Here is an 18,736-nt window from a genome sequence, read left to right on the forward strand (position 1 = left end):
CTTTAATACATGCAACGAGTTCCCATCCGCTTTAAATCTGCGGCCAATCATCTACTTCTTCAATCACCACAACGCAATAACATTTTGAGATTAAGCCTCACGGCTCTATAGCTCCAATGGCTTTTTCTCGTAGCATCTCAGTTTCTTTCTTCATTTTCATTTTATTCGCCGTATTAATCAATCCGGCCATCTCTTCTCGCGTCTCATCCTTCATCAAGCTCCCGGTCACCGTCCACGAGTCTCGTTCTTCCTCCGTTGCTTCCTATTGCGAGAGCTGGAGATTGTCCGTCGAGACCAACAATGCCGGATCCTGGAAGGTGGTTCCTTCAAAATGTGTTAGCTCCCTTGAAACTTATTACAACCGAGGCCAGTTCGACAAGGACTACAATGTAGTCGCTAATTACGCTCTAGCCTTCGCTAAAACGATCAAGATCGGTGGAGACGGTAAGGACGCTTGGGTCTTTGACATCGATGAGACACTTCTCTCGAACCTCGAGTACTACAAGGCAAATGGTTACGGGTAAATGCTCTCTCTCTCTATACTATCAAAATGTTATTATCATGATTTACTGACTAATTGCATTGGTTTAAGATTAATTGCATTGGTTTTTTCTATCGTACCTATCGGTTTGGTTGATTTGTTACTGGTGGATTTAGGTCTGTGCCGTACAACTCGAAAACGTTCAATGAGTGGGTGGTACAAGGTACAGCCCCAGGTTTTGATGCAAGCTTGAAACTGTTCAACGGTCTCAAGAAACTTGGTTTCACTATCATTCTCCTAACCGGCCGAGACGAGGCCCAGAGGAGCATTACCGAGAAAAATCTCCTGGATGCCGGTTATTCCGGTTGGGAACATCTTCTCTTGAGGTGAGCTATACCAAAATATTTCTCTTGTTTTTTTATTTTTTATTTTTTGAACCTTAATATTTCTCTTGCTTGTGGTTTAAGATTCAAGATTTATCTAGTTTTAATAAGCTTCATTACCAAACGGACATATAATATATATATATATATATATCTAGGAATTGATTGGTTTGCGCATTGGACTCTTGATTTAAATTTTGGTTGCAAGTAATATGTTACCATCAACGTTTAAACTAATAAGAAATAATTTGGGTTGCTAATGGTTTTAAGATTTACTTATAATATAAGTTGACCAAAGTTTTTATATTTTAAAACAAGACTTGGCTCTTAAAATTTTAATTAGTTTACCAATCTACTAACGATAATGTAGCCATCTAGACTAAAGTTAGGAACCGGTTTAATCTAGAAAACAGCTATTGAGGTTTTGTAATTTGGTTAATATAGGGGTGACGAAGATCAAGGGAAAGCAGCTGCTCAGTACAAATCAGAGCAGCGATCAAGAATGGTTAAGAAAGGCTTCAAACTCCATGGAAATACTGGCGATCAATGGAGTGACCTTCAAGGTTTTGCCGTGGCCGATCGTTCTTTCAAAGTCCCAAATCCAATGTACTTTATTGCTTGATCATCAATTCATCATCCGCTGTTACGTGAAATTTTAGAACTTATTTATGAATAAACAAGTTGCGAAAGTATTTCGTGACTGATCCGAAAATAACCAATCTTAATGTACCACATTCTTCTTCTTTTTTAGAACGATTTATGTTTCAATGCTTTATTTCTCTGAACATTTATAATATTTATATTCTAGTAGTTGTAAGAAAACTATCCATTTATTCATAAAGTAGTTATTCTCTTTTTATAATAATTATTATACAAATGCCAACGCAAAAAATTGAAAGAGTCGTGCACTTGTTGCCAACTTTTTTTTTTTTCCTGACAACAAGTTAAGTTCTACAATAAGTCATCTTCTGTGGAAGATAATTATCCCAACTTGCTATTCTCAGCGATAAGAATTTTATCTTCATTCATACTAAAAGGAAATGTTAGGAAATAGTAAAATACAAAGAAATGTAAAATATATATATATATATATATATATATATATATAAATATATATATATTGACCAATTAAGTGGTTTATGCATCACCATGTTTTTTTTTTTCAAAATCATTTTTATTTTATTACCACTAATTTAATAATGAAGACAAAAAAATCTAAATAAGTTTTTTTTTGGTTCTAACTTCTAACTGTTTAAGTGGGTAAGCTTATACCAATAATTCGGAGAAGCCACTTTTTCTCTCCAATGGCGTCTCCTCCTCCTCGCGGACTTTCAATTACGTTCTTCGTCCTCTCTTTATTCACCTTCCTGATAAATTCTGCAAATTCTCTTCGCACCTCCGTCATCAAGCTCCCGGAAAGCGACGGATCTCGCTCCGCCGCCGCAGACACTTACTGCGAGAGCTGGAGATTGGCCGCAGAGACCAACAACGCCGGAACCTGGGATGTGATCCCGTCTATGTGCATTGATTCCGTTTCCGAGTATGTCAACGGAGATCAGTACGGATCCGATTACGGAGTCATCGCCGATTATGCGCTCGCCTTCGCTAAAACGGTTCAGATTTCCGGCGACGGCAACGACGTGTGGATCTTCGACATCGACGAGACGCTCCTCACGAATATCGACTACTACAGAGCACATGGTTACGGGTATGGTCTCTCTGTTAGCAGCCGTTAGATTTTGTTTTTCTTCATGCGTATTAAATCAACGATCCAGATGATCGTTGATCATATCAAACCGAAATCTGATGGAGTAGTGTAACGTGGTCTCCGCAATTTGTAGTTTTGGATCCGGTTTACTGTTAAAGATATCCGGTTCTGTTGTATTTGCATCGTTTTAGACCTTTTTCCTAGCGTACCGATCGGTTCGACGGAACCTTTTTTTTTTCTGGTGGGTTTAGGTCTGAACCGTTCGAGTCCAGTAGCTTCAATGAGTGGGCTGTACAAGGTACAGCTCCAGCTTTTGATGCGAGCTTGAGACTGTACAATGCACTCAAGAAACTTGGTTTCACTATCATTTTGCTAACCGGCCGGGACGAGGACCAAAGGAGTGTCACCGAGACAAATCTCCGAGATGCCGGTTATTCTGGTTGGGAAAGGCTCCTCCTGAGGTAAGATATACCAAAATGCTTTGTTCTTCTTGGTTATAAAAGATTCAGTGGAGACATCCAATTCGTGTAAATTTCAGATTCCAAAGTTATCTAGACTTAAATCTATGAACCGGTATATAACTAAAGCTTGTTGATTGAAATGCAGAGGTCCAGGAGATCAAGGGAAATCAGCTACTAACTACAAATCGGAGCAGCGATCAAAACTGATCGAGAAAGGCTTCAGAATCCACGGCAATACCGGCGATCAATGGAGCGATCTTCTAGGTTTTGCCGTGGCTGATCGTTCTTTCAAAGTCCCAAATCCGATGTACTACATTCCTTGAATCGCTCATTTCTGATTCATGTATTGAGTAGCAACTCATGTATTCTGATTGATCTAAATTGATCAAATTCTATCAAGTCAAGATAGTATCCGGAGAAATCTTTTGATTGTTGCTTAATAGTACACTCACTCAAATCCACTGAAACCAATAGCTGCTTTAATTACAATGGCTCCATATTCTTCTTATATTAGAGTCTACAAAATTCTTCTGGTTACAAAAGAGAAAAAAATAAACATTGGCAAAAACCGGTTACACAGAAGATTAGTTACGAATTAACTAATTAAGATTTTTGATTCTAGTGGAAGTCACAAAAAGGATAGGTCTTTAAGCATAAAAAGATCCTAACTTTTACTAACATTCATGGAGACGAAGTGTAATGATTGCTGCTCTCTTTTAGTCCCACGCTTATCCCAGCGCAAGCCAAAGGCTGCGTCGGAATCCTGAAGCAGCTCAACGCGCCGCCGGAATAACCGGAGCAATCCGGCCTTGGCCGCTGCGAATTCCTCCCGGGGATACAGTTACCGGCGAAATCAAACCCGAAACTAACCCTGGAGCATTCAGAGCTGATCCCTGAGAAGAAATTGAAGGAAACAGTGAGATTTATCAGGTTCCTCAACGAGCATACCAAATCGGGAACCTCGCCGGAGAATCTGTTGTGCGCAATATTCAAAACTTCAATCGCCGACAAGCAAGAGATGGTGTCAGGGACATGGCCCATCAACGAATTGTAGCTGACGTCAAAGACTTCGATTTCCGAGAACATTCCTACAGATTCCGGTATGCAACCGGTTAACTGGTTATTCAAGAGCAGAACCTCTCTCACCCTCGATCCCGTTAGGCCGAAACTCGTCGGAATGTCGCCGGAAAATCGGTTATTGGCGAGATTGATCACCGAAGCCGGAGAGTTTCCGAGATTCCGAGGGATTTCTCCTTCGAATTGGTTATTATTGAGGAAAATCGCGTCTAATCGCTTGTTGAAGAGAGCTTCAGGGACATATCCTGAGAAATTATTGAATCGGAGATCGAGGTAAACCAGATTGGGGATGTAGACTGTGACTAAAGGGAAAGGACCCGAGAATCTATTGTTGCTGAGATCAAGCTCCTGGAGAGAATCTAGGGATTTGAAAGAATCTGGGATTTGGCCAGAGAATCTGTTACTGTTGAGATGAAGAATGTTGAGGTCTGAGAGAAAAGCGAGGTCTTTGACTATGGTGCCTTTTAGATTTGCATGGTTAAGATCGATGGAGGTTATAGACTGACCAGAACAGAAAACCCCTTTGTAAGAACAAACATCTGATCCAACCCATGTCTTTAGAACACCAGAAGGATCCTCTGTAATGGCGAATTTCCAAGCTTGAAGAGCATTGTAAGCCACAGTGTTTGGAGCCGTTACCGGAACTGGATAACGGTTACCGCCGTTGACACCACCGCCTACCCAAACCCCACCACCGCCAATCCCGACTCCAATGCCGCCTCCTACACCAAAAGAAGCATCTGTCTGTGTCAAACTAACCAGAAGCAGGAACAAACAGAGAAGCTTAAAGTCGCTGCCTTTCTTCTTCTTAGACATCTTTTACCAAGAAGCTGAAAGAAAGTTAGATTTTTTTTGGTGGTTTTTTGTGAGTTGACACTTAAGGAAAGAGAATGAACAGTGATTAATTCAGTGGATTAATGAGGTTTGAGAGAGAAAGAGAGTGAGATTATGAAACAGAGTGAATGTGGTTGAAGAAGCATTGATGATAGGAGGAAAATTTGCTTTTCTAAGGGGACAAGATTATCAAACAGAGTTCTGATTTGTTCTTTGTGTTGTTATGTCACATTTGCCTTTGTTTTTGCTGAGTTTACTGTTTGTTTTCAACTTATGATTGCATAAATCATATCACGGGTTCATCTTCTTTTGCCTTTTGTTCCACTTTATTAATTGATTTCAATGAATTTATGCACAAAAGTATATGTATTTTAGTGTTAAATATTGGATCACATGTTTGAAAGGGACTTACATCTGTCATTTTAATGGATGCATATTTCAGTGAATTTATGCATCTGTCCACTCTATTTGTTGCGACCCAAGAAGGTTTTGTAATTAATGCAATTTTTGGGTGAATTTTCATAAGGTGGTTGTACGTAGTTTATGAATTTTGGCCTTGATTTTAGGTTTGGTAACCAGAATGGTTAAATATTACACATGCTATACAAGTTCTAATTGATTGCAAATCTTTTAGACAGAAGTAATCAAGAATGTTGTAATAAATGAAAGAAAAAATATGAACAGAATCTAGATGAGGCTATAAATAAGAAAAGGCATAGCTTGTGACTGTGAATATGGTGTTGTTGACTTGTGGGGGAGAGAGATTTTGGGAGTGTGATAAAAATTTTAATGCATCACATGGAGTGGCACAAATGCATTAGTGTCTCCATTCAAACAATTTTTTAGTAATGTGTGGATGCATTTAATCCAAATATATATCAATGCAATTATTGAGATGAAAGCTTATACTCGACAATAAATTACTTTACTTGATCGAGCTAAACAACAAAAATTGTAGATTTACAAGCATTCACTATAAAACAAAAACACAACAAACACACAATGGTACTGACAACCAAATATTTTGATATTACCATAGCCTGTTTCATTCCTCTACCAGTTTTACGCATTCACAGGGAGTTAGATACATATATTGTGTTTGGAAAGAAAGAAAAAAAAAGATTGATGGTGTGTGTAGTAGGAATGTTTGGTTGAATTACGTACAGCTAAAATTATGTCTAATGATTACAAAGTTGAGGGAGTGCGTGAGATTTCAGGTGGATGCTAAAGCAGTTAAATAAAGAGCCGACAAAGTTCGGCTTGCAAATTTGAGGTGCACCTACTTCCCAATGTTCTCCCATTGGTGATTTCATTTCGGGAAGAAAAGAAAGAAAATGACTTTTGCACAGCAGAAAAGGAAAATATATTGAACATTTCATGTTTTAAGTCGGGTTTAGTTTTTCTTTTTCTAATGAAAAAACTTACATCGAGTTAGAATAAATTAAATACGAGTTCAATCGGACTCGTAATGTTTTGAATAATAGTAGACAAAATTGATTTAGTTTCGGATTTAGGTTGGTTATGCCTTTTAGGCAAGAACATACCAAACAAAACATGTATGACGTGAAGTCGTGAAACTGTAAATAGTGTTTAGTTCGATTCGACTCTGATTTGGATAATTAATTTTGGTTTCGGTTTAATAACCTAGACGTACATGGAAAATGATGATAATGTATGAGAATATTACGCTATTGGCAAGCACAATCTACTCAACTGAAATCAGGCCTCTAACGGACCCATTCAACTTATTGGGTTTGCTAGTCATGGGGAGAATTCATTTTGTAACGGTCTGTAGTTAATTTGTAATTTTCGTAAGAATTTTAACATGACTTTTGTTATCCTCTTTTTAACGGTGTATCCATTATCCATTACTAATGGTTCGGCCCGTCTTCCTCTTGGTTTGTTGATAATTATGCTAATAATTGTTTCCAAATATGGGATTCGGAGTCGGACGGAAATCTCAGTCCTAACAGTTATTTGTTTCCATATGGAGTTGGTCGGCCACCGACTAAGATCCATCAATACCCTAAATTGCTATATCATTTCCTTATTCTATAGGAATTTGAGAAAATGGCTATGAGTTTTTTTTTTGTGTGTGTCTAAGAGAGCAAAATGATTAAAAACACGTTTTGGATATTTTTACCTTAGTGATTTAAACATTTTGAGATTCATGACAATTGACAAATTTACTGATATTGCGACCATATGAGCTTGAGATCTATATATTATTTGTCTTTTAAGGTTTTACACAATAATTTTAGCATGTTAATTATTTTTGTATCCATATACAAAAATGTCATCAGTATTTTTAACAACATATTCAATAAAATCATAAGTTAAATTTTTATACCCAAATTTGCTAACAGCAATTTATAAGTAAATTTATTATCGAATGTAACATGTAGTTGCTAACATCGTTTTCTTATCATCCGATTTTAAATCTATGGCAACACAAAAAAAACATAATTATCTTTTCCATTTACTAAATAAACTCTTTGTCTACTAATCATGGAGTCCACATAGACAAACATACATAAAAATGATAAAAGAGGAAGAACAATTGTCACTTCGTGTCCAAATGCATGCGGACAATGCCATTTGCCTATTTAAATATATAATTAATCTATAACTATATGTATATAAAGTACCAAATTATAAGAAAATGAAGATTGGTACGTAAATCATTTCGAGGGATATAATAGGAGTTCAAAATATATAATGAAAAATCAAAATGGATTCCACTTGTCGAAAGAGAAAATATAGTATAATTAAAAGTAACCAGTATAAAAAATAAAGGTAAGTATTGTCTGTATATCCTTTATTCTGACGACAAAAAAAAAAAAAAAATCCTTTATTCCAATTTCAGAATCTAACCATGCTAAAAAAAGGGGGTAATTCTCATCTCATCTCTCCCCATGTTGATTTTGCTTTTATCTCTCCCAGTAAGTGTCCTATGAACACAAGTAAATTTTTGCTCTCTTGGATTGATATTCATAATTGTTATCTAAATCTTGTGAGATGTGATAGCTTAAATTCTACATTAATTAATTGATCATTTCTAAGATAAAATCTATAATAGCTTAACCAACATGAATTATAATCGATCACATAATCTCAACATATTTTAGTACGTAATTAGATCTGCCATAATTATATATATATATATATATATATTCGCCGAGTGGTATAAGTAATTAATTAGAACTTGTGATCACATGAAGTAGTTTCAAATATCCAAGGATGAGTTAGGCCGTTATAAGGGTCATTTGATAATATGCTAGAACTAAGACGAGCGGAATATCGAATATTATATAGCACAAAGCATCAAAGAAGGTTGCAGTGTGGATTTACACATATATTTTTATATGGACAGAATTAAACACTAAAGAGTCCAAACATAAACATAGCCAAGTGCTTTTGTAAGATGACACTACTTCGTACTCTTTAGGTATATATTCCATTATTCCACAATTCAAATTAAATCCAATTCAAATTTTCAAAACAGGAACCAATTTTAATTCCCCCCCCCCCCCTCTTCAAACCAACCAAAATTCACTCAAGCAAAATTTACTAATGTTTAGAAATTAACTAAAGTTTCAGATCTTTATTAGTTTTCAACATATATTTGACTATTTATTAAACTTATTAAAAAATATATTCGTTATCATTCCACAGTTGTACTTGACAATAACTTCTCCAGCTAACTTATAATTATACCTTATTAAAATCTTTCTAATTAAATTCCTAATAATGTAAACTATGTAGCCACTAATCTTCGGATATTTAATTGAATGTGTATGTAATGAATACTGATCTATAGATTCCCACTAGACCATTAAGACCATGACATTTCGAGAAAAAAAAGGACTATTAATACGAGTATCAGATTTGAAGTGACAGACACTTGGGTTTCAGTGCATCGGATTACTAAAAGGAGAACGAACTACACTACATCTATCCAAAAGTAAACAGCTCATTATAAGTAAAGGGAAAGTAGTAACAAGTAATATTATTTACCAACATATATATTAAACAAAAAACCAATTAAATTATACAGTTCGTCCTAATTAACAAAACAAAGAAAATACATACGAAGAATTCATGTAACAAAAAAATGATGTAAAAATAAACATCTAATAAACATATATACTTATCTAATTTTATATTGTGGTATTGATGATTTTCATGCAATTTTCCTTGCTTTCTTCTTCGTCTTCTCCTTGGAATATAACAGCCTTTTCTCTCATGCTTCTTTTTTTTTTATTTTACTTTTTTTACTTTTTTCCCCTCCCTTTCTTTAAATTTTCTTATATCAAAATCCTCTTGAATATATAACTAAACTGCAATTGATTTGTGGCGGTGCTTAAAAACCCTTCACCATGTCAAAATCATGCATGCATATATAACTGGGTTTGTCCAAGATCGATCGATATACCATTTTCCATGGAGATGTATCATGATGATGATGATGACTACGACGACAATGACCATGATAACAACTTTTTGTGATGTGTGTCATAATCATCAGATTGGAAAATGGCACAATTACCCATGATGATCTTGATTGTCAGAAGAGTCAGGGGCTGGCCAAAACGTTGAGTACTTCAACCATTCTGACTCTTGTTGGTTCCCCATTGATGGTGATCCCTGCACCAATCAAAATTACTTCTCAATATATACGTACACTATATAAGTGTGTAAGCATTTATAATTGAACTAGGTTCATGTCATTCGGTTCAGTTAGAAACAAACTGGACTAACTTAACCGACCCAAACCGAACTGAACTCTTTTTGACGTTCTTTCATGATTTAAACTGACATGAACCGGATTAGACCATGGATATCGAACCGAATCTACCAAGTATAACTCATGTTAGCATTTTACAAATATGCATTTATTAAGGTTACATATATATATATAATTTTTTTTGTCGTTAAGGTTACATATATATAATTAGATTTTCGAAATATATATAATATATATGATAAAATAAGAACATTCCATTAAATTTCAGACGGATTTGAAAAAAAGAAGGAGTGCAGACATGCTGTCCCCCACAAGAACACAATGAAATCTACTAATGTCTATTACCGAACATGTCTCGCGAGGTACTACGCATGAAAAAAGACATTATAATATTTACATTTATATGCGCACATTATATTCACATATGTATAAATGCACCATCATTGCATTCTTAATTAGTTTTAAAATGTTTAAAAAGGAGAAAAAGAGAAGAATCTGACAAATTTTCTATTGTTCTTCAAAAGAGTAATTTATAGGTAGACAAAAAAAAGAAGCAAACTACAACGCATCTCTCTCTCTCTCTTTTTCTTTTCTGGTTTTGCTTACTTAACTCTGTTTTATCTCTTTCCAATTAAGTAAAGAATGAAATAAGAAATGAATATATATATATATATATATATATATAAAGAATATATGTGGTCTTATGTATCCTTGGCATGCAAAAGGAAAAAAAAATCATAGAAGATAGTTTTTTTTAAATTAAAAATATACTTTGATTCAAATGTAGCATGCATTGTTATTCGACCAATTACTGGTCGTATCATTTTAAATTGTCTTTATTCAACTTTACATGACCCTGCATTTTAATCGACAATCCAAGACTACTCTCTATAGGAAAAAAAATTTGTTTAAATACCAATATTAGTCTGTTTCCCTTGTATGATGACTGCAACATCTTACTTAATGCGTGAAATTTTGTAATTAGGTGATAATAATCATATATCTAATATATAAACTGTATACTTATATTATTATTTTTTCTGAGGAACTCATGATGGTAAAAAAGAGGATTTTCCCATGAAACTAAGAGTCAAAAAAGGGATTAATAACTTACATCTTTTACATCATGATGACTGGTAGAAGAAGTGCAGCCCATTATGAGTTCTTCCAATCCAGAAGCTGACCTTCCTCCCATCTTCCCATCATTATGTTCTTCTTCTCGTTCTTGATGTCGTTGCTGTTGTTGTTGTTGTGTCTTGTTCAGTCAAAAAAGACAAAAGTAAGTTTAGAAAGATATTAATATTTAATTCTTTAAGAACATTATCTTAAAAAATTACAATTAATTAATCATCTTGTCTCTTCATCACCAAAGACCACATTGGTTTCCTACTTGCTCTTAGTTTGGCTGGCACTAAAAAGTGACTTAGCTTTTGTGGGCTTTAGATAATGGGTAGTCAGTTCGATACATCTACTTAGACTAAATCAGGCATAATTATATATTAGACATTATAACTTTAATTGTTTTTTTCTTGACTGATATCTTATTCTTATATATACTTTATTTGTCATGATCGATTTTGGTACAACCCAATTTGCATGCTTATGTAGTTCCATCATTGTTAAGTCACATGCATGCAAATATCTTCAAAACCTAACATGTGCAAGAACCACCATTTCTACTACTTAAAAATACATATGTATATGAAATTATGAATACGTGTGTCTGTGTGTCTAGGTAACTATGGTTGAACACAATAAAAATGAGCTAATAATTAATTACCTTACTTTCACAATCCTAATTCAAATTGGGTGCTGAGACCCTTATATAAATTTGATAGGTGCGTGACTCCTAAATCAAGAGTAACATATATTAAATCTATTTTGATTATATAATATATAGTGATATCCAGCTAACTTGGTCATATTTTTTAACTAAATTAATTAATTAGAATGGGGTTATAATACAACTATCGGAGATTTTCTAAGACGTAATTAGAAATGATAAAATCATAGTATTTTTTTTATAAGTAGAAAAGAATAGTTATCTTACCTGGTAATTTTCATTGGGGAGCAAGATTCTATGAACATGATAAGGATTATCGTCAAGGATATTAACGGAGGCATGGTGAAGGGAACTAGATGGAGATATGATGGTTGATATTGGATGTGTAGGCTGGCTAATGTTGAATGCATGATGCCGTTGTTGTTGTTGATGGTGATGATCATGAGCCACATGATGTGATGTTGATGATGGTGATGCCTGATGACGATGATGACGATGACGATGTTGTTCTGCCATAACATCCTCGCATGTAGCTTGCGCGGTCGTAGTTTCCCTCCTTGCCACCTTAAAATTAACAACAATTAATTGCTAAATAAACTAATTAATGTTTATATTTATATTTATATATATTTGTTTTTCTAATTACTTTATTAATCCATTATTTGTTTGGACCGTTGCGGTTTAGACATAGTTTTCTGATTTTATCACGTCGGGTAAAGCTTTAGGTCATATTGTTAGTTAAAATTTGATTATCACTAACCGTCAATTATTATCACGTCGGGTAAATTGAATGTTTAAAATATATTTTGTAAATTATAAACCATCAGAAATTTATCAATTATACAACGAAAATGACCATTGTTTTTACGTGCAATACAAGCAAATAATACTCTAAGCATCATCCTTTTAGAGCATTCACCTTTCTATTCTCATGAAAAAGAAGCAGACATATATAATAAATAGTCAAATCACACTGGATTTTTTTCTTTTCTGGGAGGGGTGGGGGGGGGATAGCTGTAATATGCATTAGAAGAATAATTACCCTTTTTAATTCTAATTAATACATATTTCTTTGAGTTATTTTTTGTATGTTTGTTTGTGTAATACACATTAGATTCAATGCATGTATATCATATGCAAAAAATGTGTGTCACATGTTTAGTACTCACTACGCGAGTATATGCATATTAATTTAGTTAATTTATGAAATGAGACATTAACATTAAATGATAAAGATTTGGTGCATACCTCATCGAAGCTCTTCATGAACGGAAAAAAGCTGAGTTGATCCATTGCATAACTCGGAAGACCAGCCGCAACAGCTGCAGCCGCAACGGTCATAGCGCCACCACCAACGCCGACTACTTCATCAGATCGATTTGAAGGATTAACATTCATAATCTCTCTAGACGAAGAACAACTCCCACCACTAGTAGTTCCACTATCTCTCCTCATATGATACTCTCCGCCGCCTCCGCCGCTACTCGCTTCACCGCCTCCACCGCTTCCACCGCTTATAGCGTTCAAGCTTGCTGTAGATGACGACCAATTGCATTGCCTAGGCTGAGTCTGATAAAAGATCTTAGACACGACAAGCTCTCCTTCTTTCTCTTCCTCATGTGTCCCCAAATGATATTGATGCATTACCCAATTGGTTTTCTCTGGTTTTCGATTCTTACCGAAATTGGTATACAAAACCAAAATCTTCTTACAACCTTTTTGCTTACCGTTTACCATAACTGGTCTTGTCTTACCGGTCTTATGCCACCTCGTCTCACCGGAGCTACTACTTCCTTGGATATTATTGTCACTTTCCGTTTGAATCTTTCTTCGCTTTCTTGTTCCCGTCGTGTACGCCTTTGATGGTCTATGAAAGAAGTGTCTGCTTAAGCCATCTCTAGTCACTCCTACCAAAATTTATTAAAAAAAAAAACTTCTTTTAAGTTATATGTTTCTTGCGTGACCCAAATTAAAAATTATTCAAACTTTGGTGTGACCCAATTCTCCGTATATAGTCATATCAAATAATCATATATTATAATGAAAGATAAACACATATATATATATATAATATATGACTTGTATTATGGACTCCATATATGGAAGATTTATAAATACATTGAAGTTTGTATATTAGATGTATGTGTATTCAAAATAGAAAAGATTCAAACTTTGGTGTGACCCAATGCTCTCTCTCTATATATAAATATATATATATATAGTCATATTAAACAATCATATATTATAGTGAAGATGTTATACAAGGATAAATGATTATATGGACTGCATGAAGGTGTGTATATATGTATACCAGGAAGTTTCTCCGGATGAGTGTAGCAAATGCCGTCTTCGCCTTCAATGGTGGGGATGAATTCGTCAATGAGAGGGTGAGATTTAATGTCTTTAACTAAGACTTTTGCTTCTAAATGTTCTATCAGTTCTTGATCCGTTGGGTCAAATTTCACTCCTGCTGGTAAACCAACCCAATCCTGCTAAAAAGGAATAAAAGAGAAAATATAATTTAAAAATAAAGAAAAAGAACAAGAGAATATAAGTATATACAACTATACATATAAAGACTCGTATATAGACGCTTTAACATTTGGATTTTGAATTTCTACAAGCGAGAGAATAAAACAGAGAGCATCATTCTTGATGTTCTTCATTTGATTCTTTTCCTTTTTTTTATTAAGAAAACATTTACAAGTGACCTAAAATGAGAAAAAAGGGAGAAAGAACTTATTTTGAAGTTAATTATTATATAATTAAAAAAAAAGAATATTACTTACTGGCTTGCCTTCGAGCTTATGGCCGCAGCTGGGACACTTCTTGGATCCACAAAGTTGATGTTCTTCGATCTTCGCGTCAATTACATCCGAACCAGTGACGGAGCCAGTAGGATTACTCTTGTTCATCTCGATCTCTAAGTTCTCTTATGCGTCTTGTGTAGGTGCAGAGATAATAACAAGGCTCTCCCGATCATATCCAAGAGTTTATACTTATATATATCGAAAGAATAGAGAGAGAAAGAGTGGCTAGAGAGAGAAGATTTGAATAAGCCCTCTTTTATTATACAGAAGAACCCACTGATTTTGAGGAGACAAGACAAAAGGGGGTTTTTCTTGAAAACCTAACCGACACAAGAACAAGACAAAGTAAGAATTTATGGGGAAATAGCCCTAAAATTATGCTAAAAAGAACAAACTTGGTCGAGCAGAATAAGATCTTAGACAGTACTGAAAAATAAGACAGAGAGATAAAGATGGCAAAGAGAAGAGAGAGAGAGAGAGAATTAATAAACGACGGAGGAGAAGGAGAAGAAGAAGAAGAAAAAAAGGTGAGAGTTGGGATGTGAATATAGATTGATAAAAACATACGAGAGATATTTTTGTAGGGAATTAATTAATTAAGTTATAGTATAACATATTATAGATGTGTGTATATATGTCTATATCGAACTTTAACTGAAGAAGTAAGCGAGAAAAAGGAAAAGGTGGCTCTGAAACCCATTCACTGACCCCCCTTTTATTTTGCCTTTGCTGGTTTAAGAAGCCGCTATGAGTCTTTGAAGCGGTTTGTTTACATTTATCTTCAAATCATACACTTTTGTATATTTAAAAATATTTCTATATGTATTTCTTCATGTACAACAATGTATACGTGTTTATTTCTGTGATTGTACATATATTGCATTTTATATATCCTGAAAAGATATCAAAACTGTATCATCTTTATGGTTAAATGTGAGTTTTGTATAGGAAAATGTGATTTTCATTATTGTAAACTTTAACAAAGTTGTGTCTTTTTAGATTCTGAAATTTCAAAAATAAAAAATAAAAAATAAAAATGCATATGGGAGTATAATAAACGTATCCGTTGTGTGTCTGTACTCCATATGTAAATATATAGTTTTAAGTAAAATAATTATATAACTGAGAATCTTAATCCTGTTTTTTGGTAAACGAGAATCTTAATCCTTTGTTGTATATATATACAAATGTACTATTTTAACAATTCTCTCTATATTAAAACTAATTTGTTATCAGTATAATTACTCCACTTTACTAAGTAATATTTTTTATAGGATTAGCGTATAGTCACCGTCAAAACCTCTAAGAACTTCTAGTTAAGGAATTAAGCGAGTAATTTTTTATTTGTGCAAGGTTAAGAACATTGGAGGATAAATAAAATAAAAATAAAGTAAAAAGAAGTGAAAAAAAAAAGACGAGAAGAGGAAGAGAGGTCACATGGGCATCGAGCTGGAGGAGGTGATCATTATTCTTTTGTTATTCAAATTTGGTTTTCATTTTTTGATTATTTTAATTTCAATTTTATGCAAAGAGAAAGGAATTAAGAGGTTGCTTGATAAGTAAGGCAATTTGAGCAGTGTACCCATCATATGGACCACACCATCTCTTATTTTTCTTATTTATTATATATTTTCGTGTTTCGTAGTTTTAAAAATTATTGCTGTATACGAATAGCGAATGCTTTTTGGTTGTGAATTTGTTTTATATATTATTATATGGTCTCCGGAGGAGATCCGTTTACGTTAGCATGAATTATGAAATCATGGCAATTATACCTTTTTTTACATGTGTTTCAAATCAGACAATAGTCTCATTTTCCCAATGTTTTCAGACCCATAAAAATGTTTAGTGAAGTAATCTTAAAATATTACGCTTGTTAATTAAAGTAGTATCTGTCTTTTTTTTTTGGGGAAAGTAGTATCTGTTCTTAAAACATATTTATTGCATTATCTATCATAATTTCGTAAATACTCCATTTTTTGTTTCAGTATTTTCGAGTATTCTTGACCGTAATGATCATAAAGTTCTATCGTATAATCAATCTTATGTGGTCTTTCATCAGCTTTTTTATTCTTTATAAAATTATACGGTCAAAACTAATGAAGGGACAGAGCGAATAAATAATATACAAGGGTAAAGAAGCGTGTATGTACACTTAAACTTACAGTTAAAGCTTCATGTTTAGATTTTAACGTAAAATATAAAAAATCTATGACTTCTGCCCCCCAAAATAGAATTGTCTAAAATGAAGATAGATTTGTTTTATACTCTCTCTATTTCTTTTTCTAAGACCTTTTTGCGTTAAACAAGAGAAAATATAATTTTGAAATGAAACGTTTATACTTCCGTTGTATAAACGAAAACAGAATCTTATAAATAAACGAAAAACTTTCGTCGAATGGAAAAACGAACTTTCTTGATTTCCGGTGACGCACAAAATACGATTAGCAAGTTATAGCAACCCTGAAACGGTTTAATCTAGAAAGTGTCAGGTGTCATATTACGTTGTACTATGAATTTAAGATTAGTGTAGGCTCCACAGACGAGGGGCCCATCCTTATGTTGAGCTCTCTGGATTGGATTATATCTTGGAACTCTCTTTGAACATTTTCTATTATTATTATGGTTCGAAAATCTGAATTTAACTGCCAAACATTCTAGGGCCGTTGGACGTTACTATCCAAACGCAAATCTTGATGTTCTCGAATTATCAATGTATATTAGAGTTTATTGGTTTTATTTTGGATCGAATATATTAGCACGACAACAATATCCGACTAGTTCAAACTAAAAGCATTTCGATTTCTAAAATGATTGTAGCTTAATCGCTAAAAGAGATTCGAGTTAAGGATACACAAAAGACAATATTCTCAATCCCAACGGTAAAATTAAAAGCAGCAAACGAAAAAGAGAAAAACAAATTCCTTCCTATATGTATAAAAATCTTGTGTATATATATAGAATACAAATCATAATTATTGTTTTGTTAGTTTAAAGGAAATTAAAAAAAAAAATGGAGAGTCAAAGAATGAAATCATGGAGGGGCCAAAGATATGTCTTGAATAAAACATATAGATGCCTATGATTGCCTCTTTGTCTGGGTATTATCATATCTCTAGTCATAATTTTCGATTTAACTTTTTTTATTTTGAGAAATATTCAAAACCTATGAAATTTGAGCTTCGTTTTATGCCATGAATTATCATTAGACTCTTGATCATCTCAATTTTGACATTTGACATTTTGTGATGCTAAACGAAGATACAAAGCATACGGGAGAAACAAATAAGGTTCTTAATTTATCTTAGCTAAACGTAAAAGGTTACAAATGCATAAGAGGATCGAAATAAATAGAACCACAGACATAAAAATTTAACCTTTGCATGATGTAATAGATCTGTATTCTAAGTATTTTGTCTCTAGCAGATGTGGTAAACCGTAAACACATCAAAGATCGTCTGACGTATCTCGTAAAATTTCCGACATGCAAATAGAAAAAACGACCAAATAAATGGGTCAAAAACCAGAGAAACAAAAAAAGATCGGAAGACAACGGAGAAAAATATCCACTATGTAGTCTCTTATTTATTTTCCTTTGAAAATAGTAGTAAAGGGACAATAAATTTACACGTTACTCTATTGAAAATTAATGATCAAGTCAGACATAACTTGTTATAGACTTATATACAGCAATTGTCACTAAAATGCAGTGGTAAAAAGGATAAATGGATAATCTTCGAAACGAAATTAACATATCGGACGAGGCAAACTATGACTATATTCGATTCAGAAAATGATTGGGCTTACGAGCTTACTCGTCTATGGGCAGTTTAAAACAGATGCTAAGCTCTCTGGGCCAGAGTTACTAGTTATTTTCCTTGTAGGCTTATTGCTTGGTCTTCTTGTTTTTTTTTTTTTTTTTTTCTATTTCAATATTATACATATTTACATACCTCAAAAATGTCATAAGAAAGTAGATATATATAAGTCTAAAGTGCCATTACTTGCTGATCACATGTGATTAATCATCATACCTTTACCTACAATAATACACTCAAATAGTAATACAACACCATATTAATACCCCAGTTTTTTTTTGACATCACAATATCCCAGTTTCTAGTGTTCTTTTCTTTACTATAGATTCACCAGAAATAGTCAACACACAAATACTGAAACGAATTAGTCGGCTATAAGTTTCAGGATATTCTCTCATTTTTTTTGCCGGCTAAATATATTCTCTTTTCTAACCATTAGAGTAGTGGTGTATTGAATAAAAACTATCAGGTTTTGACTAAATAATAAATTTGTTATTACATTTATGAAAAGTTACTTAATTAAATCGACGACATATTAAACAAAATAACTTCAAAAATACATTCTCAACGAAATAAATAAATATTTAGCATATTACATCCCGTATTCTAAAATTTTCGTTAGTTGGAAACCTAA

At 33.6% G+C, this 18,736-nt stretch overlaps 4 protein-coding genes across 5 annotated transcripts; 2 read left to right on the forward strand and 2 right to left on the reverse strand.

Annotated features, from left to right (window-relative positions):
* The first annotated feature begins 61 nt into the window (after nucleotides 1-61).
* LOC18028509 (acid phosphatase 1) lies at nucleotides 62-1,639 on the forward strand. The gene is made up of 3 exons (XM_006412795.2): nucleotides 62-520; nucleotides 658-867; nucleotides 1,309-1,639. The coding sequence occupies exons 1-3, from the start codon at nucleotides 117-119 to the stop codon at nucleotides 1,484-1,486; spliced, it is 792 nt and encodes a 263-aa protein (XP_006412858.1). The 5' UTR covers nucleotides 62-116; the 3' UTR covers nucleotides 1,487-1,639.
* Nucleotides 1,640-2,110: 471 nt separating this feature from the next.
* On the forward strand, nucleotides 2,111-3,462 carry LOC18028510 (acid phosphatase 1). The gene is made up of 3 exons (XM_006412796.2): nucleotides 2,111-2,572; nucleotides 2,824-3,033; nucleotides 3,179-3,462. Exons 1-3 carry the CDS (start codon nucleotides 2,169-2,171, stop codon nucleotides 3,354-3,356), a joined length of 792 nt encoding a protein of 263 aa, XP_006412859.1. The 5' UTR covers nucleotides 2,111-2,168; the 3' UTR covers nucleotides 3,357-3,462.
* A 24-nt stretch (nucleotides 3,463-3,486) lies between these two features.
* LOC18028511 (leucine-rich repeat extensin-like protein 6) lies at nucleotides 3,487-5,190 on the reverse strand. The gene has a single exon (XM_006412797.2). The coding sequence runs from the start codon at nucleotides 4,924-4,926 to the stop codon at nucleotides 3,715-3,717; it is 1,212 nt and encodes a 403-aa protein (XP_006412860.1). The 5' UTR covers nucleotides 4,927-5,190; the 3' UTR covers nucleotides 3,487-3,714.
* A 3,820-nt stretch (nucleotides 5,191-9,010) lies between these two features.
* Nucleotides 9,011-14,813, reverse strand: LOC18028512 (NAC domain-containing protein 75). 2 transcript variants are annotated; one of them, XM_024149490.1, is made up of 6 exons: nucleotides 14,264-14,813; nucleotides 13,786-13,963; nucleotides 12,723-13,381; nucleotides 11,742-12,038; nucleotides 10,806-10,946; nucleotides 9,011-9,591 (listed from the first exon to the last, which is right to left on the reverse strand). In XM_024149490.1, exons 1-6 carry the CDS (start codon nucleotides 14,387-14,389, stop codon nucleotides 9,490-9,492), a joined length of 1,503 nt encoding a protein of 500 aa, XP_024005258.1. In that variant the 5' UTR covers nucleotides 14,390-14,813; the 3' UTR covers nucleotides 9,011-9,489. The 2 variants fall into 2 exon arrangements, with proteins under 2 accessions (XP_024005258.1, XP_006412861.1); XM_006412798.2 differs by having other exon boundaries at nucleotides 13,786-13,966.
* Between the last annotated feature and the right edge of the window lie 3,923 nt (nucleotides 14,814-18,736).

This window comes from Eutrema salsugineum, unplaced genomic scaffold (genome assembly GCF_000478725.1).
Source record: "Eutrema salsugineum unplaced genomic scaffold, Eutsalg1_0 scaffold_1, whole genome shotgun sequence".
Taxonomy (NCBI): domain Eukaryota; kingdom Viridiplantae; phylum Streptophyta; class Magnoliopsida; order Brassicales; family Brassicaceae; genus Eutrema; species Eutrema salsugineum.